We start from the raw sequence: 21393 nt of genomic DNA on the forward strand, positions 1-21393 counted from the left end.
CATCATGGTTCTGGGGTCAGATAGAAACGGATACAAACTGATGGTCGCAGCAGACAGGGCGCGCCTTCAGACCTCTGTGGTCATGGGCTAACTCGCTGAATGCTGCGGTTTTATGTCATGTTGGTGTGGCCTGCGGACAGCACACCGAATATCGGACATGTAGAGGTCTGCTTGAGACTTTTGATTGCAAGCAGGGATGTGGAGAGGATTGCACAGCTATTTGATATCAGCGTTCTAAAACGCATGTCGGGGTTTGGATCCGTTCGTAGGTAATTCTATTTACACTTCTCGCAGTCTTCGTGATAGCAGAAATGTAAGGTCCCAAAGGGGTTGCGTACACTTTGTCCCTTACTGGGCCAGAGACGCGAAATAAATAAGATAATAAGATAATAATAAGAGGCGTGGTCCTCGTGAGAGGAAGTAAAGGCGTCCGTGTGCGAAGTGAGGTAATCTACATTTTGATGTTATAGCATGATTGGTAACCATGGTAACCACTAGAACGTAATGTTACGCAGTCCATCCCTCCTCTCTCCTTGGTTACGATTTTCAAAAGTTTGTGTACCTTTTAGTTTCATATACACGGACGAACAGCGAGCTTTGGCAAGTTAACGGCACATGGGCAGCCGACACAACATGCCACACCCGGCTACAACACGACTGCCATCAAACTGGCAGCAAGTTAACAACACATGACACACCCTTCACCACCGTTGCTGTTTCTCCCACGGATCACGCTGTTACGTCACCCACTCCTAATGGCAGCCTGCTTGACACACGCTAAATCACAAGTGCTTGACGCGAATTGCCCAGAGTGTGCGGACAACCTCCTAATTTTAGTGCACGCTGGTTACCTCAATGCGATCAATTGCACGCTGGTTACCTCAATTACCTCCCCAACTTTCCTTCTCTCAACCCACTCCATCCACTCCACCCCCACCCTACCCTCCTGCCCTCCCATGGCGGTCGGTCACTGCCTCCTCAAGAACCGGGAAGGGGCAAATAATTACGTCGCCAAAACGTCCAGCGGCAATTCAACGGCCAAAACGAGTAAAATCTCGGCCGGTCTGCCACCATGTCGTACACCTCATGAGAGCCTGGATAGTTCCAAGGCGGTCTCACCGATTACCAACAGCTCGGCCAAGCGAGCCAGCTTATCGCAAAATGCGTCCATGTCGTTTGTGGCGGTAGCTGTATATTTTTCACCTCCGCTGCAGCGTAATGCGGTCTTAACAAAGCCCTGCAGTGCGGGGTGATAACCAGAGCTTCTACATAGTCATATGCAGGATATACCTAAAATAATACTCCTAAACACTGCTCCCGAGTGTAGCTCCCTGGTTATGGTACCGTCACGCCCTATCGAACGTTCTCTTCCCTCTATGCGTGTGCCGAGGCGCTGTTAAAAAATGCAGATCATAACCATCCGAACCCGTGATTTATCGGTAAGTCCTAGAAGAGAAAGACAAGAAACAGACTTAAGGCAAGACACTAGGATGGTCGGGGGTGCAGCGAAGGAGCCATTATCGACTAAGCCAGGGGTGTCGATTTGTGTATATTATTGGGAGGGGGACGAACCCGAGGCCCGACAACCTGCCCACCCCATTCGTTCTCATCAGATTTAGCCCACTTCATTTTGATTGAACGCACTGTATGTTTTTAATATTTGTATAATTTATAGAAACCTTTAATTTAAGCAGCGTAGAAGTCACGCAGGGTTGTATACCGGTGTCACAGGATTTGAACGTCTGTCTTTCTCAGTCTCTTCGGCCATTGGTTCCACTTACCATCCACATCATCCACGCGCACTCACAGCCTGAGGCGTAGGAACGTTTCAAAAAGTGTGTGCGTGTGTGGGGGGGGGGGGGGCAAGCCCAGGGTATGCTTCAGGAACTTCTTCTGGAAAGCGAGTCCGATGACCGAGAGGGGATAGAGGTCGTTATCACTCTATTCAAATATCATGGCTGCTATGCTAGATATGCATCTAGGGCTGTTTATCACTGGAGCACAATCTTGCCTGTTTGACTCATCTGTCAGTTGGCAAATAAGGCTATTCAGCTCCCCTAGATTATTCCTCCATTTTAACATTGTCTTTCCTGGGGGGAGGGGGGGGCGAAATTCCACGAGCGGGTGGGTATCTTGGGTCATTAAGGAAGCATCTGCCTCCACAGTGAACATGCCAAAATACGGCCTGGATGAAGGCTGGTGAGAATTTTGAAAGTGGGTCGATGGCTCACAGTGCGACAGATTTTTCATGCGCCTTCATTTTGCTGGGTGCTTTTTAAGAGATGAGACTTGTCGCAGCATTTTAGGCGGAAGCGAATCCGGGAGCTTGAAACTGCTAGAAACAATGTGACAAGGGCCGTAAAACTGGAGATTCTCCTTAAAGAAAAGCCAGATAGTAAGGTCCATCTGTCATATGTTCCTTATCTAGGCCCTGCTCCTGTCTGCCGTCGGTGGCCATTGCCCTGGCCCAGATGTCTCCCGCATGACGGACTGCGATCTGATCGTATGGCTGCTTTGTTGCATACTTTTGGACCAGCGTTTCTACGACATGGTGTATAAAATACGTGCCGGACACCTACAACAGCATCTTTTTCCGAATTATCTTCCCTTACACCACACCATCGCAGAAAAATAGTCTCCGGAAAGCTGTCTGCCTTAGGTATGAATTGGCCCAACGGACATTTCATTGCCCATCATGCAACGTATACGACTTGATCTGCTTTTGTATGTAGGCAGGGGCGTATCCAGAGCCTTGCCAAGGGGAACACAGGGTTGATAAAAGCCCATCTTATGGTGATCCCCCAAAATCCCCGGATGTAGCTTACTGGTTAACAAGGGAAACGGTTCTTTTCGTATTATTGTTCTTTTTGCCTTGAAGCCAGAGCAGAAACCAGGAGTTACCGTGAGCTCAATTCTCTGTGTATTGTGAGGTCAATAAACCGCAGAAATCAGGCGTTAAACGATGGCATGGAAGAAATCACTGGCGCTCTTAATTTACAATGGTTGAGGTAACTTTTTTAAACCGACTATAATTCAGAAGCCTTGTCAAGATTTTCATCAGGTTCTTCAGACATCGAGGACATCGCGAAGGGATGGGATTGTAGATCCATATGTTTGACCCTAATTTGAAGACGAAAATTTGATTGCAGATCGAGTGGCCAACGATGTGTATTAACATGGCCTAAGCCATGTTTGTCTGAAAATGTTAAACATTAGTCAGAATCGATAAGTGATACTATTTATGCAACGTGTTTTTTAGCGCGCGCGCTCGCAAGCAACGAAAACCTCGACACCAGGCGTGGCAGTCTCCAGTTAGGAGAGTTAGCCCAGTAGCTAATATTTAGCCGTGGCCCACCGATGGACGAAAATGATGACACTTCTGAAATAGCATCCTTGGACGCTTCATGACATCAGACCTTGTATTTAGAGGGCAGTCTAAGCGTATATTTCACGTGTGCAATTTTTAGACTGATAAAAAGAATGGATTGGCCCCTAAAGCACCGCAACGTGAGGCTGGAATCTGCTGGTTGAACTCGAAGAGTGAAGGTAAAATCCCTATTTTACGTGTTTTCGCAGCTATTTACCTGTCCAGAAGACAGATTAACACGGCGCCCGACGCCTGGTGGCACTTGGTGGCACAGTGGCCGAAACTTTCCGGTTTTACGGAAGTTGCAACCCAGGCCATCGTTGCCCTTGCTCTCGAGGTTGCGGGCGGGGATGTTCAAGACTTTTGATGTAATTTGTTTCAATAATACATTCTGAAAAATAAACCTTCCCAGGCAAACATGGCACGACCTTGCTCGTCTTTTCTAATTCATTTTGACCCGCGCTATTCGACGGCTATGAGAGCCCCACTCTACCCAACAATAATGAGACCTCTTATTTCCTTCCGGGCAAGGGGCCTCTTGAGTAGAACACCAGCGGTACATTACCGTTTCCGGTCAAGAGCCGAGAGCCCATTCCGTCCCATCGCGAAATGTCTTCTGGCTATCATTCTGGTGGCACTGGGCGGGATCTCCTGGTCGATCCGGAGGCTATTAGAAGGATACATCAATCACATTGTTCCCATCCCTGACACGGGAGGCCTTCTGACCCGCGCAGTTAGCCCCGGATCAGCACAGGAACCCTCATTGGCGCAACGGCATCCCTGATCACCGCAGGTGGTCCGATAATTGTTACATAGACACCAGTTCCGTGTTTTTTTTTGTGCTCTTCAAATATTGAGTTCTCCCTGACTGTAGATTTTAAATGAAATGGGGTTCCTAATTTGTATTAACATGGCTAACCCATGTTTGTCTTAAAATGCTCACGACCCTGTCAGAGTTGATAACTGATAAGAAAACTATGTAATATGGTGTTGAACATGCGCGCTTGCAAGTCAGCAATAACAGCCTCGACGCCCGGCGTTGCAGTCTCCAGGCCGCGCGGCGTCGGCCTTGTGGCTGTAATACTAAACAATGGCCAATGACAAAACGAAAGAGATGACGCATTTTAAGGGCGATGTCTGGTGAACTAGGTAAATCGGCATGTATATTTAATGTAGTGCAAAATTAATCCAAATGCCAACTTAATCTGAAGTGTGTGTGGGGGCGGGGGGGGGGGGGCAGTTAACACTGCTCGCCCCCCTTGAAAAGTGGGGGGCCATGGCCCCTGCCCCCCCCCCCTCCCCCCTGTTTCTACGCCCATGCTCACAGCTCATCTCCAACGCTCATGTTCACAGCTCATCTGGGGTCACTGCCACTGAGTACTCACCACACAGGAAGCAGGCACTGAATGCCCGCGTCTGTTGTGATCGGCACATGATGGCTCAGGGCGCCAAAGGGCGCCGATGGTGCTCTTCTATGGCGGTCATGGGAGGCGGCGCGCACTTTTGGTTATGGGAACGGGGACGGGGTTAGCCATGAAGGACTTAGGCCACTCCCATATCCCAGAGCTTTTCACTTAAACATCACAAACCATTGCGTGTCGCATGCTGCGAGATATGTGAAGTTTATTGCATCACTTCTTCGCTCAGCTGTTAGTATTTGTATCTGGTGGTGAGAACAACCGTTACTTTTCGCTAAGTGTGGGACGAGACGCCACAACGACGAAATACCAGGGGACGATAGCCTTTGTGCTCAGATCATCTTTCGCCCACGTTTTTCAAAGCATCCCAGCCAAAAACATTGGGGGCCAAGCCAACATTGGGGGGGGGGGACAACTCAACATTGGGGAGGGGGCCAGGAACCTCACAAAAGAATACAGATCGACACACGTGGACTAAGCTACTAGCCTCTAACGACTTCTTGGCTGTTGGGTTAAAAACTTACGTATTAATAGAAACATCGTGCGGAGCAACACCCTTCAAAGCAATGCATGCTCCAGCGCCTTCCATGCCGCGGCGAGCGCCGAAGCCCCATTTGCTAAGCGGCTAATCTGCTGGGAGGGTGAAAAGAAGAGAAAGTTGTAGCCAACCCATCGCCAGCTGGCTCATCGCTGCGCAGAAGTGCGCCATCACACGCCGTCTGCTAACGCAAACAATTGGGGAGGCACTATTGCGTCGTTCCTGCGCGGCCTTGGCGCTGTTGGAGGCTCGTTGAGAAGGGTGTGTGGGGGTGGTTGCGCGAGTTTGCGCGGAAGGGGAGAATGGGCGAGCATTAACGACATAATTCACAAATCTTGTATCTTTGTGTTTTGTGGCTTACGCCATCTCACGCCCTCTTGGTATTTCTGTGAAGTACTTAACTAAATTATAAAGTAATGTTAGTGGATCAGTACGAAAGCGATGAAGACCATGGTGGACAGCACAGCTGTGCTGGAATGAATTAAGCTGGAAGGTGTGTAGCAGTTTGGAAGCTCACCATCTCAAAGGTATGTGCAAGTTAAAAATTTGCCATGATGCTGGGTTCATGCCAACAACTGTTCCATTTGTCATCTGGCAGTGGTGAAAAGTGGTGTCAAAATGTCAACATGAAATTCATGCTCATTGCATTGAAAATGGCAAATGCATGTACCATGTGATGGTGCTTAAGATCACCAAAATTAGTGTTTTTGCCATTTGTGTTGTAGGATGGCTGCTGTGCAGATCATAACAGTGGAAGTTGTGAGGATGGAACAAAGAAGAACAGGCTGTATAGTTATATGTATGTTTTGAGCCTCTTATTTTTCATCTACTTCATCCTGATTGAAAACTGTCATAATTGGTGACTGAGTGTCACAACTTTTTCTATTGCTCCCATGTTAGGAACAAGCAGTGCAGACACTTTAGTGGGTTCCCATGATCAACTGTTTTTCTAACTCTAGATTTGTACAGGACTGAGTGTTATTACCCAGCTATGCTCATTGCTTGCAGCAATGGCACTTTTGCAGCAGGCTGGTTTCATGTGCTGAGATGTTTACATCAGACCATGTAGGGCTGTGTAGAGGATTGGTGGCTACCTTCAGGATTTTGCTGGTGATGATGGTGTGGGGTACAGGAAGAACTTGTTAAAGTTAATTTTCCCATTTTGGTTCTGATAGGACATGGTCATGTCCTTCCATCCTCCTAAATGCTTTCAATTATTATGTGGATGTGGGCCAAGATGGCCTTGGCATACTAATATATGCTATTCAAGAAAGCTCCTGTACCAGCTTGGTTGCTGGCTTTCAAACTCCATCAGCTTCTGCTGCTCATAGTAGAACAGGCCCATTTTACAATAGCCATGTGTTACAGAGAGATGAGTCAGGCTTTTGTATATTAGGGTAGTGTTCAATCCCATTTTTGTTCAAAATGTAATGGCATGGTGCTTAACACCAGGATCATCTTGGAAGCAGCTGTGGCAACTTGTCTCAGACCATGGACACTGAAGATATGCATTGATTTGATATGGATGGTCAACAAATATGGCCATTGGTTTCCTTGACCTGCTGGAGCAGATAGTTCAGGATTGGAAGTGATGATTAAGGATTGTGCCCTGGCCTTTGGCATGCCATGGACATAAAGCACAGGTGCTAGGTCATGGATTTGACCCATTGAGTGAGAGTAGACTTCTCTGGTGTCAGGTACCTAGTAAAAGGAGGCCAGCTGGCACTTAGTTACATCCAATGGCTTCATCTAGTTTGAAGTACAGCTGGGTATCATTGGCAGAGTTTCACAATGGCTTACATCTGTCATGCCTTAGAACTCACCACATCCATCTATATTGTTAGGTTCCCCGACTTAGGGTTAGGTATGACAGTGCACACAGGTTTATGTGCTTTGGGGGTATGACATATCCTATATAAACTAGGCCATCAAAGCCAGAAAAGTGGCACTGGATCTGCCACATGCTTTTTTCTGAAAGGGGTTGAGGTGGTCCCAAGGCACATCCATGGCATACAAATTGCTAGAAGATGATCTGTGATCTATTTGTAAGTGCATTACAGTAGCAATCTAAGTTTGTATATTCTTATATGTACTGAAGGCTTAAAATATGACACTGGCAATATCATCCTAACTCATTAATAAATGATTGAATAAAAAGCATGTATGATTGGCATTGAGTTTAACAGATATTTGTTGTCATACTATTGCTTTGTGTCACAGGGTTGGAAATTCAAAAGAATTTCCTGATGGAGTACAAATTTTCTACAGTGAAGTACAAAGTTATCCAAGTGCTGTGGGTCATTACAGCTTTATTTAGCTTATATTTGAGAGATAATAGGACAATGGGTGGCACTCAACAAAGGTGCCACTTTTCATATACATCAATTCATGTAAAAACACTTTAAATGAAAGAAAACATCAGCATTAAACATGGCACGTGCATCACAACACAACGCCATTCCCATCAAGCCCAGTTGCTTTGGGACTCAATATAACGTTCACATGGTTGTGTATAATGTTTGTGTGACACATCTTACAAGGGCCATTAAAAGTGGATGTGTTGTTGCTCCCCATTAGTGGTGTTACTTTGTTTATAAGGAGTGATGCCTTTTGTCAAGGCTGGTTCCTAGCTCTTTTTCTCTTCATTACATTTGTCATCTTGATTGTTTCTGAGCCAGTTGTGCCAGCCAGTTGCAGAATATCTATCGACTTGGAAATTTTCATTATTTTGCACATGGACGCCATAGCGGTACAGCCAGACTGAAATATCGGTGTGGTGTTCAAAGTTATCTGTATGAACTTGGAACTGGTTTCTAGCCCAGTGAACCACTCTTTGCCTTTAGATTCAGCAAAGTAAATGGTCTAACTCGTAATTCCAGAAAATTCGATGGGATCCATGACAATTTTCCAAGTTGCGTTGCTACCCAGCCTCGTATAAAATACACGAAATATACATGGGGCTTTCAATGACTCAACGTCGTTGATGAAGTTGACATGGTTATGTTTTGTTTTCGCCAGCATTGTCGTTGAATCTGATTGGCGGCGTGTGCATTGTTTTGGGTCTTTGTTTTCGATGGCTGCGAGATAAGCATTTTTTAATTAATTAACTTTGCGCGAAGTATTACAGAGAGGCCGTCGACTTTTGCATGCTAGATTTATTTGTGTTAAATACTAAGTTATGGACTCTGTACGTCTTATTCCACGTTCTTGTCAACTTGTTTAACTGCTTTTACCTCCAAACGTTTCCTTTTGCGCCTTGGAACTGAAAACGGGTCAGCGCGTGAGGCCTTTGGGTATGAGTGTATTTTGGTCACCCCTTAAACGCATCTCCGATGAAATTTGAGTCAAAGCATATGTTATGATGTCGGGGAAATAGCGTTTGCATTGCCCTCGCTGAACACGGGTACTGCATTCCGCCGAGTCCGTAATAGGATCGAGGTTCCTGGGAGCTTAGTCTGGCTTGTTGCGGGTTAATGAACGCAACTTTATGTTATCCGCGGTCACTGGACATGTCGCCTGCAGTGCTGTCGGAAAGATTGTTCAACTTTTCGATGTCGCCCAAAGGGTATTCAAGAGGTCCAGATATGTGCTGTCGTGCAAGAGAAGCCGGTACATCCGCTTGTCTAACGGACCGATCATTAGGTCTGGCAGATCCATGGTGGCCAAAATCTTCTTTCGCTCTGTACTGCAAGAAGACCTGGACGGTCGCGCCCTGTGACAGGCGAGGAGATCGGGGGCATCACCGATATGAAGGCGCCTCGTGCGAGGTATGGACGAAATGGGACGGCGATCAGAAGATGACGGGCCTGTTCGCTGCGCATGATTACTACTGGCGGCGTAACCACGTGTGGCCAGTGCTAGGCTTGAAGAGGTTTCTGTAAGAATGGCTTGCGAAAGCTTGAAGAGGTTTCTGAAAATTGGAATGTTGTGTGCAAATGGCCGAAGAAGACGCAACACAAAATGACAGGTGACAGCCCGGAAGGCAACGAAATCCTGAACAGTCTTTCCGATAGGCAGGGGCGAAACACGTCCGCATGTCGAGAACGCCTGGAGCGTGCCGGCCGGCCGGTTCCATTAAAATGCCTCGTTGCGAGCGAGTGCCGGTTTGCTTCCCTCATCGCGTCCTGACCGCACGAGCGCGAAATGGGTAGTTGGCCTGTGCTGGGTGCTGCGGTCACCTGTCGCCAACTCGAGGCGTCGTTCGTTGAACGCGGCCGGGGCGAGAGGCGCGGCGTGCTCGCGGCTCAGTCGGTGTCGGGGCCGGGCCGGGACGGGTAAGGTCATGTCAGGTCAGGTCGAAGCGTCGGGTCACAGAACTAGGGCGCCGAGCTCTATTGTGTGCTCCCAACGTTTCAGCGCGTGGCGACGCCGGAAGCCAGCGCCGACCTGACCGGCGCGGCGCCGACCCGACCGCGGGCCATGTGGCCGCCGTCCGGCTCCGAGCCGTCCTCCGAGGACGAGCAGGCGCCGCAGGAGGAGGCGCCGCCGCCGGCGCCGCCGGCGGCACTGCCGCTCAGCTGGCTCGACCTGTCCGTGGTCGGGCACCCGCGCTCGGTGGCGCTGTCGGCGCTGCCCGGCGGGCCCGGCCGCCGGCTCACGGCCGACCTGGAGCGGCTGGCGGCGCACGGGTTCACGGCCGTGCTGCTGCTCTGCACCGACGCCGAGCTGGCCAAGCTGGGCGTGCCCGAGCTGGCGACGCAGTACGCGGCACGCGGCCTGGCCGTCTGCCACCGGCCCGTGGCGGAGGGCGAGGTGCCAGGCCCGGCCGAGCTGCTGCAGCTGTTCGACGCGGCCGTGCAGGCGCTGGAGGCAGGCGGCCGCGTGCTGCTGCACTGCACCAGTGGCCTGGGCCGCTCCTGCACGGTGGCTGCCTGCCTGCTGCTGCACGTGCACGAGGACCTGACCGCCGACGAGGCGGTCGAGGCGGTACGCCGGCTGCGCGGCCCGCGCGCTGTTCAGTCTGTGCGCCAGTTTAACTTTATCCAAGAGTATCGCGAGGTGCGTGACGAGTTTCTGGCCGAAATGGCCATGCCCGAATCGCGGCCGGTGTCTCGGTAAGTGTGCGGCGCCGGACCGCCGCAGCAGCGACCGACGCCGAGATGAGCCGACACGCCGCACGAGGCCGGTGAACAGGACATCACCGGAGCGTCACTGTGGCGCTGTTTGACTTTGTGTACAGCCCGCGAGCAGCGTCCTGGCGGGGTAACACGCCGGGCATCGATGACCGCATTCTCTTACTTGTTACACTGATGTCTTTCGTCATGCGTCTGGTTCATCACGCTCACCCTCGATTGGGAGTGGTAAACAAAGTACAAATTAAGTGCAAACAAGTGAAGAGAGTGCGCCGTGTAGCCCGGGGCCCTATGTTGGCGGCAGCGCGCCGACATCTCGTGGCCGACTGGACTACTAAAGGTTTGTTTTTCTCACGCCAGAGATGTGTGTAAGACGCGTACAGGGTTTTTTGAAACGCGTTTTTTAACAGCCTTGTTTGGTGTACCTACAAGGTAAGGAGGTCGTGCCGCTGGTTGAACGTGCAGCAGTCCCAGTTAGGTACGCCATTATCTAACGAACCTGCCGTTACCTCACAGGCCGGCGGGTGTCGTGCGATGCGTTTGCGCGATGACTGGCCATGAATAGCAGCGCGGCGACGTTGCACACTCTGCGCCGCGCCGCTGTGCTTGTTCCCAGCGGACCACACGGTCGTCGGGGTGACGACCGTGCGGCGCATCTATGCAATACGACGCTCACGACCTGAAAGAATGGTCGACCGTGTTCATGACGATTTCGAGCATTTCGACGAGCCTTTCCCACTCTCGCGTTTGGCATGCGACGTGCACGGCCATCGGGATGACGACTGTGCGGCGCAGCTCTGTCACTGTGGCGCTCACCGGCTGAACGAATGATCGACTGTGTTCTGACGACTATCGAGGAGTGTGTGGCAAGAACCATGCCATAATGCAACCACACCATACGTGTACGCAGACAGTGAAGTTGTACAGTGTGGTGTGTGGATGGCTGTGTTCAATAAAATTTCGAGCTTTGGGCGGTGATAACCACGACCGTATCGCGGCCTCGCGGCAGGTGGCAACCTGACCGAGTTGAAGTCCTGGCGCACCTGCGTAAGTCCCCTGCACCACCAAGGCAGGTTATCGTATTGCCGCGAGCTTGGATGACGCCAGCACCATAACCGGGACGTCTCCTTCAAGCGCAGTGCCTCGCGCTCATTCGTTATGAGTTGGAGCCGCCGGCATTCGGCTAGAGGATGTCTGTCTGATCCATCCGCCTCGCGGTGTGTACGGGCGGGTACGGCGGTCCACTTCCGCCGCTTGCCTGTGGTCGGTTCGCTTGGGGGGGGGGGGGGGGAAGGGCTGCAGAGTTATCACACTGTCTGATTCTGCACGAGGGCTGTACCACAGTGTACTTCAGATGTGTACTTTTACCGCACTAGGGCGCGGCGTCCAGCAACCCGCTCAAAAACATCAGCTATAGACGGTTTTGGCATGTTGGTATCTCCCGTAATGGCACATCTGACTGTCATTCCGGCACATTACGGGCCATTTTTGTCATTAACTTGGGTACTGGGCTGTGAACGTGCATGCCTGGAGCCTATCACGCTGTTGTTCCCGTCACAGTCGCAGCATCAGAATTTGAACCAGCAGCAATCCGGCAGATGGCCTCTCACCAGAGATATTGCAAGGACGACTTCCAAATTGTGCCTCAGAGACGTCATCTGGGCGTTGTGCCAACAACCTCACCCACAAGCGACAACCCGGCCCACAGTCAACAACAGCCCAGTCTACAAGCGAACAACACCCTGGTGTACAATATCTGGGTGGCAGGTCAGATCCTGGTGACCTGACCTGACCTGGTGCATTTTCCGAGTCACGTGTAAAAAGGGTTTTCAGCTTGGCTGGCTCACGTTCAACCATGGCTTGCCCAACATTTGGGGAGGCTGCCCCAAGACTCGGGGAGAAGGCACCAGCAGCTTGGGGAAGGGGGGAGGGGGAGAATAGTAAATGTACACGTTTCGGTCACTTTAACCATCCCTTCTACAGGCTTTACTTAAGCAGGGAGAGGTCTCACTTCTGAGGAGAGTGGCTGACGCACAGGCGATCGGGCAAGTTCTTGTCAGCGATAATCAGCTTATAGCTATTATCTAGACCCCTACACACTGCACATAAACGTCGGTGCCCCATCCGTCGTGAGGACGGCTGTTACGGGCGGCAGTGGGACGGACAAGCGCCGTGGCCTGTCGGCCGCTATCATCAGCGGCGCGGTCGGGGGCGCGGGGCGGCAGCGGCGACCACGGAGCCGATTGGAGAGCCCGACGGGCTGGTCGTAGGTCATATTAAGGGACCCCGACCCTGCTGACCCGGGCTTCCGAATGTTAATCGGAGGGCCTCTGCGCTGACCAGGGCTCCTGTGATAATGAGGGCTCCAGTGTCCGTCATCCGCCACCAATAGCGAACACCCGGCCCCTTGGGTCTAATTTTCAAACAAGAGCGAGGCCGAGAATGCCAGCTGACAACACCCCTTGCATTGGCAGAATACCCCTTGCATTGGCCGAACACCCCTGGGGTTGGCAGGACACCCATTGCGTTGTCCGGGGCCCAAGAGACAATAGGGGCCTCCGACATCGACCAGAGGCACGCGGTGCCCAACGGGCTCTGGCGTCGGCAAGGGTCACCGAGTGGGCCAATAGGCCACATGTTGGCCAGGGGCAGGGACGAGAGCCGGGAAGTCAGGAGGTCTCTTGCGTTGGTCGGGTCCTCTGACAATGACAGGAGGGCCAATAGTCACCGAGTGTCACCGAGTGGGCCAATAGCCCACCTGTTGGCCAGGGACAGAGACGAGAGCCAGGAAGTCAGCAGGCCTCTTGCGTTGATCGGTCCTCTGACAATGACAGGAGGTATGCAGAAATGTGCAGATGCCTATGCAGATATATGCAAATGATCAGATATGCGGAGATGCAGATATGCAGGAGATACGCAGGACTCTCTGACAATGAATAGAGACATGCAAAATGACAATGGGATGACTCACAATGAGACAATGGAAGGGAGGGTCCTCTGCTGGACAGTGGACCTCAGTAACGCCTCGGCTAGCGAGCGAGGGCCCCCCGCCCCAGTTGAGCCAAAGGCCCGATGAGACAATGGAAGGGAGGGTCCTCTGCTGGGCAGTGGACCTCAGTAACGCCTCGGCTAGCGAGCGAGGGCCCTCCGCCCCAGTTGAGCCAAAGGCCCGATGAGACAATGGAAGGGAGGGTCCTCTGCTGGACAGTGGACCTCAGTAACGCCTGGGCTAGCGAGCGAGGGCCCTCCGCCCCGGTTGAGCCAAAGGCCCGATGAGACAATGGAAGGGAGGGTCCTCTGCTGGGCAGTGGACCTCAGTAACGCCTCGGCTAGCGAGCGAGGGCCCTCCGCCCCAGGTGAGCCAAAGGCCCGATAGACCGAACTGAGATCTCTGTGCCAATGATCGGATCGCCCGTGCCGGCAATAAATCATTTGGGTCAGTGAGAGCCCTCGCGTCAGCCTGGAGCCAACAGCTCTGTTCAGATGGCCCCCTGCGTCAGACAGGTGACCGATACCGATGTGCGATGCATCCCTCCTCAGGGCCCCCTCGGGGGAGAGGAGGGGGGGGGGGGGGACAGCCAGTAAGCACGCAGTATCCGGGGCTGTTACGGAAAGGCCCTTCGGACCTTGACCAGAAAAGGTGACGGGCTCTAGTGTTCCACCTACGGTGCTCCTCGTCTGGGAATGCTAGTCCCTTGATTTACACGCGGCCGCTAAATGAAGGCGCTGGTCGTCATCATTTGACCTCTCCGCCACCCCTCCCTCTTCTTAAAGCAGGCGTACAGCATCGAGCTCACTCGAGATAGAGTGGGTCATATTCAGTCATTTGGGGGGGGGGGGGGGAAGGGGCCTTACCAAACTGTGTCCCTTTCCCTCAACGAGCTTGTTTGCGTCCATGGCTGTCATATGCAATTATCTCAGGGGCAGCATCAGCCGCGGGCAGGACCTTCCTCATTTGTCTCCAGGATATGACGCGGTCTCTAATTCTGTGTAGCCGATGCTGTTGCGATTACAGACCGCTGAACGCCTGATATGGATTGCCGTATGCCTTCTTTAAGCCCCGGCGGGGGCTGTGCGCACGTGACGACCGCGGGGTGTCAGGGACACCGACGCGGCGGGGCCGTAGCGCGCCGACGTCCCGGGCCGGCCCGCATTATCCGGCGGCACGCTCCCCTGAAGCGCGCGCCTTAGATCGTGTGGCTGAGCCGCTCCACGGAACCGCAGGCCTGCAGCGTGCAGGAGAGGTCTCGCGCGTGGCGAAGACGGCTCGCAAGCGAGAACTGCTGGAATTCGGCCAGCCAGAACTGATCCATGGGAAAACCCCAGGGGCAAAACCCAACCGGACGACTGGCGGACCCGCCGTCTGGCGCCAGCGCCGCATCAGGTCAGCGGCTGTCAGCCAGAACACCAGTCGACCTGATTACCAGTCAGCCAGAACCAGTCGACCTGCTCTGGAGAGGATCTGCCAGCGGATGCGAACTGCCCCCCCCCCCCCCCCTGCTGGAGAGTGGGACCGCTTGCGCTGGAGGGGGGCGGGGGGCGCGAAATGCAGGACTGATTGCGCTGAGCCGGGGAGCGTTTGATTAACTTCCGCTCAGAGTTTCCTATCACGTCAGCGATGTTCTTAACTATGATGTAGCTTTGTCCCAACCTGACAATGATGACCCTTACGCATCAGAAACGTCAGACGACCAAGGATCTCGAAGCTGTGTTTTTGCGCTGGCCCTCACTTGGGTAAAAGACGGTGTCTGTGTTCAGAATGAGGTAGAAAAACTGCACTGTTGCTGTATTTATAATGCACCAGCCAGTTTACCATTACTGCACATGCTGCTTACAGAGAGATAGCTTTTCGCATGCACATCTGTCTCGGGCCAGGCCTTGTTTGCGCTTTTCCTGTCATACCCGTGCGCAAGCACCTTCCTGTCCTCCTCGTGGTCGTGGATGCGTGACGACAACGAATTTGTGTGGCAGAATGCCGATCTGTCGCATTGCCGATCATTGTGCCAATGCACGACAAGAAAGTGCTTTTTTCCACCGCTGTACAACTTTAAAAGCCTGAATTGGGCTTGTCTTGTACCGCTGGTGCTCAACAAATCTCATTAACCAGCCCCAGTACACTTGAAAAGGCACAAATTGCATAGGCGCACGAGTCGAAAATGGCTTCCAGATGAGAGCCAACCGGCGCCTCCGTTGCAAACTGGTATGTGTTTGATAGTCGGGCTTGACATAGGCAGGCATCAGTTATTCTTTACAATTAATCCGCACGAGTATTCCTAGTAAACCCCCGCACTTGGTACTGCGACATCCCCATGCGCGATCATCTACGTGACGCTAATCCCCGCGAAATCGCCACGCTTGGCACTGCAACATCTCCATGCACGATCCTCCATGCCACGCCAATCCCCTAAGGAATCCCCACGCCTGGTACTGCCGACCTGCTCGCGCCAGAATGGTGCCCCGAAGCAGTGCCGCGATGTTTACAAACAGGGCTCGCCGAGATTGGTGCAGTCACTCAACCGAAGCAAGCAGTCACGAACGATCTGCAAAGCCGGAGTCTGCCATATGGATTCCACGACATTCGTGGTCAGTCACAACAAAGCTCGTATGATTTGTGATATAGCAGTTTTCCGGCATGGTAAAACTGCCGCGGCCAACGGGGGGGGGGGGGGGGGGACAAATGCAACCATGGGTCATGTGAAGTAAAATGTCTCATCTTTCAACCAATGAAACCTGCATGTCAACTGTGACGTTTCGTTGCTGAGCGTTAACTCTTCTAGCTAACCTAAACGTTAAAGTTGATATTGACTTGACATCACCAACGGCGACCGTGGCCAAACTTGTGGACCTCACAAAACGTGGTCCAAAAAATGCATGGAGTGTCCTAAATCCTTAGTTTATAAAAGCAAATATTTTGGGACGTTCGAATGGACAGAAACGTGTAAGAATAATACCCTTTGCTTGTAAACATTATTCATTCTGAGCAGTTGTCTACCCCATAGTGACACTATTACGAGCACTGCAGTAATTTGCGGAGCTCATGCATTTCAAAGGAATGTAACACATGGAAAATATAAGTTAGACATTCTTGGCTTTCGGACTTCCTCTTGTGTAGCAATATGTTTATTCGAGAAAAAGGCAATATGAAAAAGTGGATTTGAGTGAACTTTTTCGGCATTGTTTCTCGATGCGGTGTTTCGCTTTCTGCAGTAAGGTACGAATATGGGCGCAGTAGGCTTTGTTTCCGTTGTGGCGCACTGAATACACCATTAAGCTCGAGAGCATAAAACAGGTAGCTCGTCTTCCCTCGCTGGCAGGTTATGGGAAGTCGTTGCAGTCAATAAGGGTAATGAATGGTCAATGTGAAGCTGCTGCCTGCATATCAGATTCTGATCTGCATCGTAATTACTGTAGATCCCTAACTTGCCTCCGCGTGATTTTGAAACTGAAGGAAATTTAACAAAGTCCTGCAGCCCCTGTCAAACATGATGGGCAAACAATGTGCCCCGATTATTCTGGATTTCAAGACCTGCCCTCTCCCCGGTTGGGCATCGATACTCGACGGAGGAGGCCCTCGGCAGGGGTCGGCCTGTGAAGAGGTAGCACATACCTCTGTGAAGACGCTGACTCCTTCCCACGACCCACGCTAGGTCATACCAACAGCCCTGTTTGAAGACCTGTCGGCACTCACCAGTGGTTCCGGAAGTTCAGCGATCTTGCACGGATCCGCTCATGTCCAACAGTTTGGCAGGACGTGAGGCGTAGCGTCACGTCATTGATGACGGCTGCTGGGGATGCAGGAATCCATTGCCGGAACGGCCTCGTCGGCCACCGGAGCAGCCCGCCGCTGGTGGCCGTTGCAGCCCGCCGCTGGTGGCCGTCGCAGCCCGCTCGTGCAGCAGAACGACCTCCACATCGGCGCTCGCGCCACGGTGCGTCACCCACCGGAAGCTTAAACAACTCGCCCGCCGCCACATTTTCCGAGGACCGTTCGTAGGGCTTGTTAAACTTGCGAGCGATCAGTATGGCTTGTCATCGTGCGATACGGAAGCCCGTTTGGTCTTGGGGAGGAGGCGGTGGGGTTGACCTCGCGTGGGTCGTGGGAAGGAGTCAGCGTCTTCACAGGTGTGCGTGCCACCTGTAGTGATGTGTGCCACCCCTTCACGGGCCGAACACTGCCGAGGACCTCCTTCGTCGACGGGTATCGACGCTCCACCGGGGAGAGAACTCTGGAGGCGCACTCCAACACTCGCTCCTTCTCATCGCGGACCTGGCTGAGGTAGTCGGTCACATCCCACGTCGTCATCAGCGCCGACCACCGCGGAAAGGCTTCGCTGCTCTCAGCCGGTCGATCAGATTGGACGTCGTCATCTGGAACTTCAGTAGAAGCATGGCGCTCGGAGCTCCCACCAGTGGGAAACACGGCATGAATGTAGCACGAAAGTCGACAGCTTCCACGAATAACCCCGGAACCGCCAGGCTGTCAGGTAGTGCCAAGTTCAGTAGCGGAGCGGTCGTCTTGGCGACCGGCTGGAGCGTGTTGTGTGAGACGATTTTCCTCAGGAAGTCTTACGGTGGTGACATCAAACACAATTTTGACCTTAATGACTCGCATATGATGCTTTCATAGCAGCCCTGCACCTGGTCCGCACGCCAGCCATGTCGAGAGGTGTGGCGGGCGCGTCGTGAGCCGTGCTTCAGCACCCTAGGGTTCTGGAGCCGTGCTTCAGCACCCCTAGGGCTCTGCAGCGATTCTTCAGCACCCCTAGGGTTCTGGAGCCGTGCTTCAGCACCCCTAGGGTTCTGTAGCCGTGCTTCAGCACCCCTCGGGCTCTGAAGTCGTGCTTCAGCACCCCTTGGGCTCTGGAGCCGTGCTTCAGCACCCCTTGGGCTCTCTGCAGCCGGGCTTCGGCACCCATCGGGCTCTGCAACCGTGCTTCAACACCCCTCAGGCTCTGGAGCCGTGCTGCAGCACCCCTCGGGCTCTGCAGCCGTGCTTCAGCACCCCTTGGGCTCTGCAGCCGTGCTTCAGCACCCCTCGGGCTCTGCAGCCGTGCTTCAGCACCCCTCGGTCTTTGCAGCCGTGCTTCAGCACCCCTCGGGCTCTGCAGCGCGCGGGACCGGAGGGCCGTTCCATTGAACGTCAAACCCAATTGACGGTCCGGTGGTGGAACAAGCGGTCGTGCGCGGCGAAGGTCGCGAGCTGGGATGGAGCTCCGTCCGGTGAGAGGCATCCGGTAGTGATTGACACCCCGCAGCGTCCTGCTCGGAGTGTGACTGTGAGACCCGTACTCAGCGTGGCATCTCCCGCGTGGAGATGAGCTTTGCGTCAGGCCTGCTCACCTGTCGCGAGTCGACACGTGGTCTGACGGTACCGTTACTTCCTCTGGCGTCTGCACCAGCGGCCACCCAAGGGCGTCCTCGCGTCGCCTACCGTCACGTGCCGTCCGCCTGCAGACCTCATCTCGGATGGCAGAGGATAACCTCAGGCGGCTGCCAGGCGGCAGGTCGGCCTGGTCCACCATCACGCGCCTCTGATGTCTGCGGGTGGCGGGACTCATCTGGACGGCTGCGGATGTGACTGACGCAGGCACCGGCATGGACTGTGAACGTAGCACGCGTACGGGCGTGCCGGTGCGCACGGCGCTGGTCAGCCAACATATTAAATCGCTGACAGCGCCAGTTAGGCTGGCCTCGATCGGGTCCAAGCCGCATGGCTGCTGACCTTTGACCGGCAGCGGGCGCTTCCGTCGCGCCGCGCGACTCTGGACATTGTCGGTTGGCACGTCCCCCGGCCACCTGGAGCTGGTCGCCACCGCCAGCCTGCGGACTAATGAGGCAGCTCCTGCCGAGGCGGGGACCTGGACAGGGCCAGGGGTAGAGGGCGACTCCCTACCAACAACCATCGAGTTGGAACGGACATCAGCCAGCATCACTGTCGCTCGCAGCTGGTTGCATCCCACCGCTAGCGCCCGCCCACTTAACGCGAGCACCGGAGGGCCCCTGCAAATCGCTCGCGCTGGACCGCATCCGATGGAATTCTCTGTAAATGTAAGAGGCGAATCCCCTCCCCCCCCCCCCTTGCGATCTTGAGGTATCAGGGCTAGAAAGACATAGTTTGCGGGGTGGTTGGAAGCTACAGGAAGCAAGGCGCCATTTTGTGCACCATTTCGGTCCACTGTCTCTCCGTTTGATCGCAAATCCAATACTTTAGACAACACTTATTATGTATACATGTATTTCACGGTGACATGTGGTGTACCATACCATGCCCGTGCTCATGGTGTATGCGCGCACCCTGCCACAAAAGGTTGGCCCTAACGGAGACTGGAAAAGTGCCACACGTTTACACATTTGTGGCATCTTCGCCTCTTGGCAGGACAGTCAAGTGGACGCACATAGTCCCGCCTCCACCATAGCAGCGGAAACACGCGGTGAGTGCGAGCTAGCCACCCATCAGTAGCAGATGTGAATTCTTAAGTCGTTTTTTCAGCCTCTTAAGCAGCGGTGTGACGAGAGAAATTATGCAAATATTCAAGGACACCGCGCGGGCCAGCTGGGTCGATGATACCGAGGCTATATGCCTGGCGCCCCTTTTTCGGCCGTGCCCGTCTCTGCGACGATGATGGGCGCCTTAGCCAGATCCGACATCAGCTCCGACAGCGGACACTGCCTCGGGCGGAGGAACTCGCCTTCTCAACCACTCGGTCCTGAGTAAGCTAATCCACGCGTTCCCCATAACCACTGGCAGTAGCCATCTGGCGCCGTCCGCTGACCTACCGGACCTCGGACGTGCTACAGCTGGCCACAGCGTCGTGCACTAAAACCGCCCGCCGTCCGCTGACCTACCGGGCCTCGGACGCGCTACAGCTGGTCATAGCGTCGTACACTGAAACCGTCCCGCCACTGCACTGTATTGGCCATGGCCTTAAAACGATTGAAAACATGCCACGTGCGCCCATCTCTGTGCGCACGTAAGAGCCGACGACAAATCAAACGTCCCCTGGGTGCCCAAGCATTGCAACAGCAGCGTCCGCCGGCGTGCCTCGGTAGAACCGCCCCTCCAGGCCTCCGACAGGCATCAAGGTTTCGCGAAGAGGCACCGAGTGTCCACGGGGCGGCCAGGTAAATCGGGGCAGCAGGAAACCGGCGGGGAAACACGGCTCGAACGTTCGGTCGTGGAAACAAGCGTATCCATTACGGTCGTTCTTAGCCAATGTGCTGGCGGTCCCGTATCGTTCTGGTATCACATTGCGATTCAAGGCCATACATTTCCGAAGGATGGATCCGAGCCACACGCGATGAACCGTTAGCGAGAGCGGTCGAATGAACCACTCCGCAACGAAAACACTGCCCATACTTAACAACCATTTTCATGGCGACAACGAAAAGACATCAGCGCGCCTAGAGAAGACAAGCTTTTGCGCGTAAGGTGCGCTCAGAGACGCCGGCGTGAGGTAATGCAATATTTTAGGGTCCCTCCACAAATTATGTTACGCGTGGTGCAGAGAGGAAGGCTTGGTGGAGCGTAACCGAAACATGACAGGGAAATGGTGATTTTGGGCAGTGTAACTTTAAGGCCAGACGTGGTTTTAAATCATGCTTAAATCTTTAAAAAGAAATTTTCAAACTTTGTAACCGAGTCACGTTAGTCTCCTCTCGCGAAAAGCTACACGTTCGCTTTTGTTTCGCGCCTTTAGCTCAGGTGCGGGCCAGAGGACGTACCGGACGTTAACGTGACGCACGTAACGTAGCGTGGTACGACTTAAAACTTTTGGGGCGCTATGCTCAGCATGGTGGAGCCAACGCTACAAATGGTCGAAAATGCGTAACGTGAATTATGGACAGTCCCCAAGGCGTTTTTCTGCCGCATTTGTGCCCCGTGCATCATCTCGTATTCTATATCATTGATGTTATCTTTGCTCAATGATTCTAGCGTGTTTCTAGGAACAAAGAACCTCATTTTATTCTTCTTGGATCCAACAGAAAATGTTCGTTAGA

The 21393-nt window shown here is 53.3% G+C and overlaps 2 protein-coding genes across 2 annotated transcripts in view; both read left to right on the forward strand.

Annotated features, from left to right (window-relative positions):
* Positions 1–5498: 5498 nt before the first annotated feature.
* The window catches only part of ttv (exostosin glycosyltransferase 1 ttv), a 75310-nt gene continuing 59415 nt past the window's right edge, over positions 5499–21393 (forward strand). The window contains exon 1 of the mRNA XM_037226035.1: positions 5499–5850. The gene's annotated coding sequence lies outside the window, so the exon portion shown is untranslated. The remainder of the gene's footprint in view (positions 5851–21393) is intronic.
* On the forward strand, positions 8502–10381 carry LOC119103175 (cyclin-dependent kinase inhibitor 3-like). The gene is made up of 3 exons (XM_037226622.1): positions 8502–8510; positions 9989–10082; positions 10137–10381. Exons 1-3 carry the CDS (start codon positions 8502–8504, stop codon positions 10379–10381), a joined length of 348 nt encoding a protein of 115 aa, XP_037082517.1.

The sequence above is a fragment of the Pollicipes pollicipes genome, unplaced genomic scaffold (assembly GCF_011947565.3).
Source record: "Pollicipes pollicipes isolate AB1234 unplaced genomic scaffold, Ppol_2.1 Scaffold_5724;HRSCAF=6776_pilon_pilon_pilon, whole genome shotgun sequence".
NCBI lineage: Eukaryota > Metazoa > Arthropoda > Thecostraca > Pollicipedomorpha > Pollicipedidae > Pollicipes > Pollicipes pollicipes.